The sequence below is a fragment of the Macrobrachium rosenbergii genome, chromosome 12 (genome assembly GCF_040412425.1).
Source record: "Macrobrachium rosenbergii isolate ZJJX-2024 chromosome 12, ASM4041242v1, whole genome shotgun sequence".
Classification (NCBI taxonomy): domain Eukaryota; kingdom Metazoa; phylum Arthropoda; class Malacostraca; order Decapoda; family Palaemonidae; genus Macrobrachium; species Macrobrachium rosenbergii.
In genome coordinates this window covers 27239833-27252065 of record NC_089752.1, presented here as the reverse complement: position 1 = coordinate 27252065, position 12233 = coordinate 27239833, and the positions used below count along the sequence as shown (strand labels likewise).

At 42.4% G+C, this 12233-nt stretch overlaps 1 protein-coding gene across 5 annotated transcripts in view; it reads right to left on the bottom strand.

Moving 5' to 3' along the window:
- Rpn11 (regulatory particle non-ATPase 11) overlaps positions 1–12233 on the bottom strand; it is a 66751-nt gene that overhangs the window by 34054 nt on the left and 20464 nt on the right. For all 5 annotated transcript variants that reach the window (XM_067113715.1, XM_067113716.1, XM_067113717.1 and 2 more), the window contains exon 4: positions 11450–11666. In XM_067113715.1, coding sequence (XP_066969816.1) covers positions 11450–11666 — 217 coding nt within the window. The remainder of the gene's footprint in view (positions 1–11449; positions 11667–12233) is intronic.

The following is a 12233-nucleotide window of genomic DNA, read 5'->3' as shown; positions in this document are numbered from 1 at the left end:
TTGCTTCTACTAAAGTCAAAGAGTTCAAAGACCTGGCGAGCCTATCCTTAGTATCAGCCTCTGCTTTCAGGAGCGACTCCGGGATCTTAGGGAGCTGCTCACTGAACAGATCAGAAGCGCAGTCTGGGTCAAGCCGAGTCACCAGAACGTATTAGGGGTTCCCTTCCAGAATTCGGTGCCCCGGGAAAGACGAGAGATGTCGGGTCCATCTCCCGGAGATGAGGGAGGGGTTTACCTTCCAAGCAAGCCTGACTAGTCAGAGAGGCCACTTTCGAAGTACAAGGAGGAAGGAGAACATCACTTAGAGTGAACATAGTGAACACTCCCTTGGCTGGTGTAAGCTTAGTGTTCTCCGCTTGCCACTCCGTAAGAGTCCTCATCAAAGACGACTGGGCTTGGTCCCTAGGATAGATAACGGTCTCCTTAGGGACTTTATCAGACCTGTTCCAAACCTCCCCCCTCAGCCTGGCGAAACCTGTGTAGGGGATGTCAGGTCCGGAGGATAGAATTCCAACTCTTCCACTCTCCTTGTGCCCAAACCCTCTATGGTGAGAGTACCTTATTTCTGGGAACATAAAGGGCCAGACGCCAAGGATTCCCCAGATCGAAGGGAGGGAGAGTGGAAGGGTCAGGAACAGAATGAGACCTAGAACGAGATCCGCCGTCGGCCAGCCCTTGGATGAATTCCTGTTTTGATTCCACCTTCTCCGAAAGAGACTGAAAAGAATTGGCAAGACCAGACAGCTTGCTGTCTACCCTCGCGTCGATTCTCTCAAATCTCGCGTCGATCCTCTCAAGGAAATGCTCGAAGAAAGGGACCGTATCCAAAGCAGAAGGAGGGGGAACCACTTGACGCGACTGAAACTCTGCTTGTGACCCGGAGGGGGAGGCTGTACTCGTCGACGGAACAGGGCTCACCGCCCGTGCCGCCGCCGGAGGGACCTCAGATTGACCTGCTGGAGTAGGTAAGGTTTTCTTCCTGACAGACTTCACCTTCGGGACAATAGATCCAGACATGCCCGTAAGGTATGAGGATTTAGAGAAACCTTTAAAAGAGGAAACGGTGGAAGGAGGAGAGCTAAACAGTGAAGAACCTGCCTCACTTACCCCCTTACCTGCTTGATGCTCCGGGACAATGTTCGGAGATTCAAGGCCAAGGTCAAGATCTGCCGTGTCTTCCGAAACGCCACCGCTCAGGGCCGAACCGTCTGGAGAGGGCTGGGTCAACTCCCGAATCCCGGCAATCAACGGAGCAGCAACATCGTCGGTGACTGAAGCTGTGTTCCAAGCGCCGGGAAAAAGGACATTGCAAATGTCCTTCGAGAGTATATATGGATTGAAAAACTAATAAAACGAATATCAGAGGAGGACCACACCCAACCCGATGTGGACGTGAAAGGAAATGGCCGCCCTCTAACAAAAGAAATATCCATAATAATCAACAAATATCAAATGCATCCGAACACAAGGGCAAAGATTAAACAAATAATCTTAACAGTACCAACGAAAATAAAATTCCCAGAAGCTAAGAGAAGTGAAGGACAAAAATAAGGCATGTTAAGGAAATGATAAGAGGCGAATAGGCCCGAGGGAGTAGCCCGAAGCCTAAACGACAGCCTTCACTCTCGAAGCAAAGGGATACAAAAGTTAATCAATCAAAATCACTAATTAGACTTCACGAATAGGAAAAATATCCTAATCATGAAGAGGAACAGCGAGAAAGATCGAAAAACAAGGCGACCCAAGTTCACGAACCTCGCATGGAGGTCATGTGAGGCCGCGAGAGGAGATCGAGACGGGCGTTATAAATCCCCTTAATTACTAGACTAAAGGGAAATAAGGAGCCTCAATCGCCTCAAATAAAAAACGTAACACTGGTACTCAACTTTGATGAAGAAAGACCTTGCGAGGATGCCATATTGATGCAAATAAGCACAAGATAAAAAGCACAACGAAAACACGTGTGACCGAAGGTGCTTGCTGAAATGGAATGCGGCTAGCGGTGATTTGTGTACTGTCCGCGAGTGGTGCATGGGTTTGTAACGGCACCTCTCTGGGGGACTTTTGACTTTGGGATCTCTATAGGATAAGGTTCCGTGTTTTTATAGTTCACCCTTTTCCATACACGACTCCATCTAATGGAGCTCGCTCTGGGGGTAGTAACTCCAGCATTTCATTTAGCTTTCTCTGGTATCTAGCAACGGAATTACCTAGAAATAAGTGCTGAATGGACTTTTTCACCGGCTGACACGGGACCCGATCCAGAAATCGAAATATTGTGCTAGAGACTTCCAATTTGTTGCAAAATGAAGGTACATGATTGAATATTACTAGAATGTAAGAGTTTTAGCTTACAATTGCATTTTTCGACCATTTAAATTTGGTCAAAGTTGACCGAAGGTTGAAATTTTTTGTAGTCGACGTGCGGTACGTCCACTTGGCACCCAACAGACAATTTTAGTTGATGTATGATACGTCCAGTAGGCGTTTAAGGGTTAATTGAAGATTTCTTTGTTGATTTTGGTGATGAGAGTACAGAAGTTAGATGATTTATCCATATTTGGGGAATCGTTATTTATATTTGTCTTGGATTGTGGAATACTATGGATTTCCACTTGTGATGCAGTTAATGTAATCTGTTTCAGATTAATGGTGGGAGAGACTGGTGTTTTGTTAGATCAATCTGTGAGCAGAATGTTAGGTTTTTTACCCTTAGGGGGAGTTCTGTCAATTACTTTCCTTTTTTTATTATGGTTATTTTTATCAATTAAGCTTTCTGTGGATGATGTTAGTGCATTATGAGTATCCAGATCTGGATTATTAACCTCTGTTAATTTTTCCATATCATGGGAATTCGTTTCTGAATGATTAACTGGGATTACAGGTATTATTGGGGAGACTGGTTGTGATGTAAGAGAGGTCTGTTGTAACTGTACACTTGGGCTTTTATGGGTAGTAGAGGAGGGGGAGAGGTGTGTCTCACTATTCTGTGTTGAGATTCTTTATGTTTATTATGAGTTGTTACAGCATTTGAATATGAATAGCATTTTACTGGATCATTGATTCCTCTCACCTTCAGTTCGAGTTTGGCTTCGTTAACGGGCATACCAGTTCTGTCCATTAACATTTGCAATTCTGTATAATATTGATAAAATATACAGTCTTTAGATTTTGCATGATGATTTAATTTGCAACTGACAAATTTAAAGGCTTTGCATTTCCAATTTGTTGTATGATCTTCAGGAACATATAGCACATATAGCGTGATTTCTACATCTTTTTGCTGAATGGCCATATTTTAGACACTTAGAACATTGGAGAGGTTTAGGGACAAGGGGGCGAACTCCTCTATTTAGTCCTAAAATTTTTATTTTTTGTGGTAGTTCCTGGTTTGTAAATTTTATTTTGACTATTTTAATCTGTTTATTTGCATCCTTTCTACTTGGGACAGTATATAATTCCAAGTCATGTATGTTGTTGTACCTTAATTTAAGGGAGTCAATTAAGATTTGTTTTGATGGTAGCTCTTTTTCATCATTGTCTGGGAGCATCACTATCCTTGTGGATAGCTTAGTGTTTGATGGCTGGTTACTGTTACTTTAATTTCATTTATGTTTGTTATTTGTAGAAAGGTTGTTGATTGGGCTTTGGTTGTTGTTTGTATTAGTCATTCATTGTTTTTGATATGTCTACATTCCATATCTTGTGCAGGGTGTATATTTAATAATTTGTTCTCTAATATGGCTGGTGAGATTTGTTTTTCTACTTTTAATACTAAAAATCTGGACCAATTGTCTGGTCCAAAAATATGTTCACAATGAACTAGCGTTGGAATGAGTCGATAGTTATTTCTTTTTTATTTTTTCACATTCATCGGTGATGAGTTGTCTTGTGTTGATGGGGTTTTAGGAGGATTATTTGTCTCTAATTTAGAATTATTGTCCATTATGTATGGTTCCATTGTTATGATACTGGAGTTCACCAATTTGTTTGTATTTGTTTCTTTTTGATTTTCTAAGCACTTTGAGTCTTTAGTTGATATTTTACTTGGAACAGGGTGTTCCTTTGTAGCATTTATGTCTGTACTAAGGAGATTCGGGAGTGATATTCCAACAGTCATCGACTGTGCCAGAATTTTACCATTATGAGGTCCAGGGGTACTGAAATTTTTAGTTCTACTTTCCATAAAAAAAAGGAGACAAAAAAAATCTTGAAAAGATATCATTGGCTTATTATGAAGTTCAATCTTCCACTAATGGCACCAGTGGGAACCAACTCCCAAATGTCCGAGTCCCTACCCTATCCCAAAAAAGGAATGGCATATCATGATTAGTGTGGCCCAAGTGTAAGCAAATCCCACTTGCTAGGACTGAGTGTATTGTAATAATACAGTTATCCCCATCCTAATCACATTATGGGCTAACCGGACAGAAAGCTGAGAGCCCTATTCCCAGAACCAGGCACCCCCTGGAATCTGTGGTCCAGCTCCAGAGAATAGTTCTGCCTGAAAAAACAGGTCTGAACATTATCAGGTAGATGATGGTTCTACCACAGTTCCCACTAATTAACTTCAGATCCAACTCCACTCCATGCTATATGTTTTCCCATTTATTAGGTTTGGTGAATTTTGACATAAGTGGAAAAATCCACAAAATTACTCCTAAAATATATCATTATATATATGGGAAACTTGGAATCAAACCTAGGGGTAAAAAAAAAATGAAGAAAAAAAAAATCCCTAGGTTCAAGTCCCTTTCACTACATCAAGGTGGTCCTAATTTGAGGGGGTCATGGGAATACAAACCAGCACCTTTTGTACAATGACTTTTGAATCTCCACCCAGAAATGTCATGCTCCTGGTAACAATTGTGAGCAGAAGAGCAATGAATCCCACAAACTCCTTACAATATTGCATACGGTTGGAAGATTGTTGGGCCATGAGCAACAGTGAGATGTATCTGAACTCTCACTCCAGAAAACTTCACAGAACCAAATGGCACCTTAAAGATGGGATGCCACAATTTGAAACCCAATTAGTATCTGCATCCATCATAAATCAACAGTTTCAGATAATAGCCCTTCCCAAGGCCCACACCTCCATGTTAAAATGGAGAGCAGAGGAAGTCACACCTTAAGAGCCAAAGCTCTATGATATGATGCCTGAGTGAGAAGTCCACCTGACTAGTGTCCTGGAGACCACTTACTTGCCCTGACTGCTACCTAGCAGAGGAGAGAAGAAAGTAAGATAAAAGAGAGGGCCAGTAGCTCACCCTTTCGATCTCCAACCTTACACTTAGAAACTACCAAGCTTGGTGAGCAGGCCCCAGGTCCCAAGAAGGGTCAAGACTTGTGGGTGACAGCCGTGGTAAAATGAGGTCAAATTAGTCTGGTGCCACTAGACAACCACCCTCATTACCTGTAAAACAAAAAGTTCTCCAATTGGTTGGCCCATGGTTTCATGAGTTTCATCCAGAGTGGATGACGATCCTCCTTACAAACGAACTGTGTGATGATCACTTCATGAAGCCAGAAAGAAAGGGTGTTCTGGAAACTTCTTATCCCTGCCAGTATTAAAGACCTTGAAACTCCAGCTCAAGATGTTGGGTTCTCATCAGAAAGTGCTTCTGGGCTCTTTCACTGGGCACTTCAACATCTCATCCAGCTCCTAGCTAACAGATTCAAGAATCTCCTGTCAAAAACTAATGGGTTCCAAGTTTACCATAAAATCATGAGAGAGTAAAAAGAAGTAGTCTCAGTTCTCCAAGAGCCACATAAATTACAAAAGGACATGCAATTCGTCAGTGAGCTATGACAAGGATAAGGTTATTAGTATTATAAGCCTTGAAGATGAGATTTTGATTTGAGGCCTCTCTCAAAAGGTTTATTGGTTATTGAGTTAGGCTGTGTAATCACAACCCTCTCTGGAGGCCAAAGATCATGTAGTGGTCATAACTCCCATGATCATTAGCAACTCAACCGAGGAGGAGACTAAGCAGAAGCACCTACTCACCTGCTCTCCCAAAGCACTTTTTCTTTCGGCATAAGAGACTAAATGGTATGGCTGAGGTGGGATTATGACAAAGGGCTCTGGTATGCATACCAGTAAAAAATACAAATTATTTTTAAAAACTCGCTATTTGTTCCTAGGGAAATAGAATTATCTTTTTTGTAGTAAACTGACCCCTTAGGTGGAAAGTTCTACAACCTCTCAGCTGACTGGCAAGTTGAATTTTCATTCAGACATGTCATATTTCCTGTCACAATCAGCATGGGAACAGTGACCCCGGTAACTTCCAATTCAGGCAGGCATACAGGTGACAGAGTGACAGAGCCTTGAGCCCATGTGAGATATGTCCATGATCTCACTCAAAAATGAAACTCACAGATCTGTTACCCTACACGACGTAACAAGTGGAAGGTGGTTCAACCTAGCCAATATCTCTCCACTGCCCCATCCCCTTTTACAGGATTTCACTGTCACATCTTAATATCCAAAGCTCTAAGAATGGATGACTGATTATGTAGCCTACCTGCATCTGTGCCCAGTCCAACATGTACTCAGCCAGGGCTGCTGACTCACTGAGGGAAAATGACAGAAAAGCAAACAGTCATTGTACCATTCAGCCAAGCCTTATACCCTCTGAATACCTACCCCAGGTGAGATTTTTTTTTTTTTGTTATCTGAAAGGAGCTTGGCTGACTAAAAAAAATATGGTGAGAAACCACCACTGGTCCCAGAAGGCATCAAGGGACATGCAGGCATCCCTCAAGTAGAATGAGGTAAAGGTAGTCTACCAAAAAGGTTACTCTGAAATTTGAAGGGCAGTCCAGTGCTCCTGACTTCATATGCTCATACTCAAGCTGTATCACTGTCAATCTGACCAAGAGTGTTGTAACTTAGTTGTTTACAGCATGAAACCTGAAGGAAAGGGGGTTCCTTGACACCTTTTGCTTCCCAGTACTAATAAAAAGGCACCTACACTCTGAACTAAGAGGCTGGTCCTTCTTAGATAGAACCTTACCACTCACAACTGGCATAAAGGCATGTCGTCTGGGTTACCACCAACAAAGTCCCAAAGGCAGGAATAAGGTAGTTTTTGTATCTCTTGCCAGAAACTGACTGGTTTTGAGTTTTTGCCACAAACTCGGGAACAAACGAGATTAAGATTCCCAACCTTCCATGTGCTGACCAGATGACAAGCTGTGCAACTTACTAATTTATTTCAACAAGGATAAGGCTACTATCTTTAGCATGATATCCAGGCCATGACCTCTTCCAATGTTTCTTACAGCACCTAAGTGAACCTGCAGAGAACAAGTCATGTTTCATGCAAGAAGTTAAAGCTCCCAAGGAGGAAAAAGCTGCGTAAAGGTTCTCATGAGAATAGATAACTCTACTGGCACAGAGACCTACTGCTCTCTAGTCTGAGCAATAGCCTTTCACCACAGAGACAGTGGAGCCTGTCTTAGCAAAAGTAGACCAGGAAGTCTGCCATCCACTAAACAAAACCTAAACTCTGGAGACAGAAGAGAGAGAGAACTTCTACAACACTAATCAATGAAGATGGCCCATTTTCCTTAGTATATATTAATTGACAATTGCTGGAGGTACCCTGACTGACATCTGTGTAGACCAGTGAAAAAGTCTCTCTGTAACAAAAGTTGTTGGATAACCTCCAAGCAGGTAGCTAGAGGGACTGTCCAGCTTGATATCTATGTACTTGTGCCTGACAAAGAAGAGTGGGCCAAGGCCAACTAGACCAAGAGAGCCTGTAGATCAGAAAACAACTCTGCATGCGGCCAATGAGGAACCACCATGGTCATAATGAACCCCAGTATGATCAATACTTGATTAATCACTCAAGACCTCGTTGATCATTCTCTGGTTCAGACTAAATTGGGGGAAAGGCAAAAATATAGAGATTGTCAATGACGTATTGGAAGGCATCTTCCAGAGCCATCCAGGGATCTGGCATGGGAAAACCGATCAGCAGGAGCTTCTTGTTTACCCAAGCAAACAGGTCAAGCATCACTGATCCCCAAAGCTTGAACAACTTCTCTCCCACCTGAAGGCATAGAGATTACTCTTCTCTACAACATGGGTGACATCTCAACAGAAGATGAACCATTCACTAGTGCTAACTGACAAGAGGTAAATTGTTACTGTGACCCCCTTGCAGTTGACACAGGCCATCGTGGTTGTATTGTCACTCATTAGCACAATCAAGTGACCCATTACACAATCCCAGAATGCTTGCAAGGCTAGCAACACTGCTCACATTTCCAAAACATTGATGTGATGATGTGGTTCATCCTCTAACCATAAACCTAAAACATATATGCCATTCAGATGTGCATTCCTACCTTCCTTACATGCATCCCTAAAGAGAAGCTTCACCCAAGGTGAAAAATTCAAGGGAACTCCAGCAAGAAGGCTCCTGTAGTTCAGCCACCATGCAAGACTACCTCTGATTTCCATGCTCAAAGACATGAGATGAGGGGAGGGAGGAGGGGGAGGGGTTGCTTGGGTCTGACCAGTGTCACTTTAGCTCGTACAAGACAAGTGATCAAAGATTACTTGCCAAAGCCAAGCTTGTTGCTCCTGTTAAAGACAGGGGCTACACTGAAATCTCCCTGAGCCTGTTGACACATGAATGCAAAAGACTGACTACTGACCTGTCTATGACCATGCCCAGGTACTTTGCCTTCTGCTTAAATTCTCCCATTTTATCACAATCCTGACATACTGGCAAAAAGCAAGTAGGCAGTCTGATCTGTAGCAACTGCACTTCTCAGGATGCCAGAACTAGCCAATTGTCCAGGTAACACAGCAAGGACATACCCTGTGGATGTGAACATCTCTGGGGCTGTTACTAATCCAAAGCAGAGAGCTTTGAACTAGTTAACAGTCCCATCACACACAATGCAGAGGTATTGGTGGAGTGATGGAGGGGGGAAGTATGCATGCTACAGAAGGCATGAAGTTGCTCTAACATAACCAAACATGGAAGGGGCTGTTTCTATCCTGAAATGAGTTTGAAGGGCACACCTCTTCAAATGCGAAGGATCAGTGACATTTTTCCAGCCACAAGTTGCCTTCTTCACCAAGAGAAGGCAATTGTAAATCCCTGGAGACTGGTCACCTACAACTTCCAGCACATTCTTCTCCAACATACCTTCCATCTCTACCAAGAGGGTCAGAACTTTTGGAGATCCTTGAGGGTAAGTCAGAAAAAGTACCTGAAATAGTGGGAGACATCAGTCTTTGAAGAGTACTCTGTATATATACTCATCCTCAAGGATACAGACTACCCAAGAATCCACCATGTCTTTACCACATTGTCCAATGGTATGACAGGCTTCCTGCTGACTCATGGCAGCTGGAGAGGGGGACTGCCAACCTCAATGTCCTCCTCCCGTTTTCTTCCCCTTACCTCTCTTCATAGCCAAGGTTGGAAGGGGTGAACAAGAGTTGAGAAGGTTCCTTACCCTTATTTAGGGAAGAAGGTCGTGTTTTATTTTAGTATGCCTGAAGGAAGAATCAATATGACAGAGTCTCAACTGTCGGTCCATCTTTTCACAACTACCACCTATTACCCTAATCTTCAGAGAGAGTAAAAAGGTACCAAGAACCAGACTACTCTGAAGCACCAGATTACTCTCCGATGAGGTTCATACTGAGTGGAGAGATGGAACCATGTACAATCTTCTGAAGACAAAGTTAGCCTACAAGATGGCACTGAATTGAAAAAAATCAACAGCTTTCCTCCTGACACCCAAAACCACCTAAACTTAGCTTTCTCTTCCTCAGAAGAGACCCCAGTGATTGCAAAGTCAACAAGCTTGTTCATCCACAGGTCAGGCCATGATGCCTGGAAGGAGGCCAGTGTGGCTGATTGAATGAACCCAGACTCCACTGCTGAGAGGGCCAGTCTCTCAAGGGGCGTTTTTCATCATTCTTCAGACTGGTGAGTCTGACTGTAGCGGAGTAGTCTCAGCATTCTCCAGTATATGGAGTTTACTTAATTTGCGGAACAGCAGGTAACTTCCCAACATAGAGTTCAGACCATTTACCTGGTCCAACAAACCACAAGCTAACCAAGACCATGGCAATCCGAGGACTGTCTTGCTTCAGGATTGCACCTAAGGTGAGATTAATCAACAAGATCAGGTTTAGATTGGGTGCTCTGGTTGCCTAGCTGAGTTTACTGCACACAACAAATGAGCTTGATCAAGTGCAGTTCCAGCTTTGCCTGCTGGAGTTCTTACAGAGCAGGACACTCCTGTTACATCAGATCCCCAAAAGCACAAGACGGATCCCCTCCTGAGAAAGAGATCAACACACCAGCCCATCCTTGTGATTGTTTGCAGGCAAATGGTTTGCAGTTCCACAGGCACTTTTCAAAGTAACTCAGGCCGAGGACTTTTTATGAGAGGGCTTCCTGTGAGAGGAAGAGGAGACTGAAGATAAGAAGGAAGAGAAAGAGCTTGATGCACTTCTTCAAGGAATGCCGAGAAAGTTCAACTCCTTGGAATACCAAGGGAAGGCCACATCTTCTGAAGGTACTCGACTGACAAAGTTATCCCTGGAGCAGACAACATAGTGAGGTAAACAGTGGTAGGGCATACAGTACCAACCTGCCAAGGTCTCACTAGGGAGATCCCAGCACATACTTTTTGACAAACTGACTTACCACTGGATGTCAGTGTGTTAAGGTTACTCACTTCCTGAGCACAACACCCCCTCCACAACAAGCAAGAGAGCAGTGTTAGCATGGTGGGAGAAGAGAGAGGATATTTTGGGTTGTTTAGGGAATCCCAAACAGATCTGGTGGTGTCATGGAGGTATTCCCCACAAGGGAATACTTCTTAGCTATCCTCCAGTTACTTCCAAACTTTTTCCACAGCAAAGTCAGCCAACCTGCAAATCCCTTGCAAGAAGGGTCAGGACTGGAAATCCCATGCCTATAAAAGTAGCAATAACAGTGTGGATCCACAAAAACTGGGGACATAAAGCACCCACACAAGCACACACTCACTTCTCACCTCCATTGTTTAGACTTCTTATCCATTGAGTGAAGTAGCAAATACACAAAGAAAAAAATATTCCAATTTGGTTGTCAGCAGGAGCTCAGCCAGACATCACTTGATGGCAACCAAAGGTAAAGTGCTCCATGATGGCAAGTGACGGGATGGAATCCCACTCACTGTCCCACCACCAGTTAACTGATTTGTTACAAAGTTTCAATTACAGATTCCAGCTTGTGACGAAGAATACTCCTACATAAAAGGTAATGGTTTGTATTCCGGTAAGAACAAAATTCCTTAAAAAATAAAAATATGCCATAGTGTTAAAAAACGGGCAACAATAAACCCATAATACAGCAACTAATCTACATGTAAAAATAAGACAAACATGAATATTGAAATCAAACAACTTGAAACACACCTTTAACAGACTGAATTGGATCAACTACAACAGCTACAGCTCGTTCGGAAAGAGCCTCAAAACTCTGCTGTGTATTTATGTCAACACCTGACAACCAACATCCAAATCCAGGATGTGAATGATACCATCCAACCACCATTTCTGGACGACCAACTTGTTTCAGCATATCCAACATCTTAGCTTGGAAAACAGGATCAACAGCTTCTACTGAAACACCCTACAAAGACAATTATGAACACTTTAAAATGGTTTTCAATAATTCATACAGCATATACATTATGTAAATTCCATTAAACTTCACAAGTCAATACCTGATTACATAAAACAAATTACATTACTGGACAATAGGATTTCACTGAATGGATGTGCTTTTCCCCCTTGTAAATTCTATCTGCTAGACATGCATTGATAATTAACACTAGTAGTTACTTTTTAATTTATGTATTCTGCACGACTGATTATACTTTTATAATGAGGCCAACTGGCAAGAAACCCTAAGACCTGTCTAGCCTAAGTTTGACAAAAATACAAGGTGAGCTGAAAAAACAAGAATGAGTCTTACTTAGGCCAAACATAATTTTCATTGGGTCTTCAGAAATTTTAAAAAGATGCATATATTAGTATTATGACAATCATTCAAATTTCATGTCAACTGAGTTGAAAATTTTAAATACTATACCAGTATTTTCAATTTGAAATATTTTTAAATGTTATTTTCATGATAAAATTAAGTTTCATATATACTTACCAAGTAATTACATAGCTATAGTTTCAACTTGTGCAG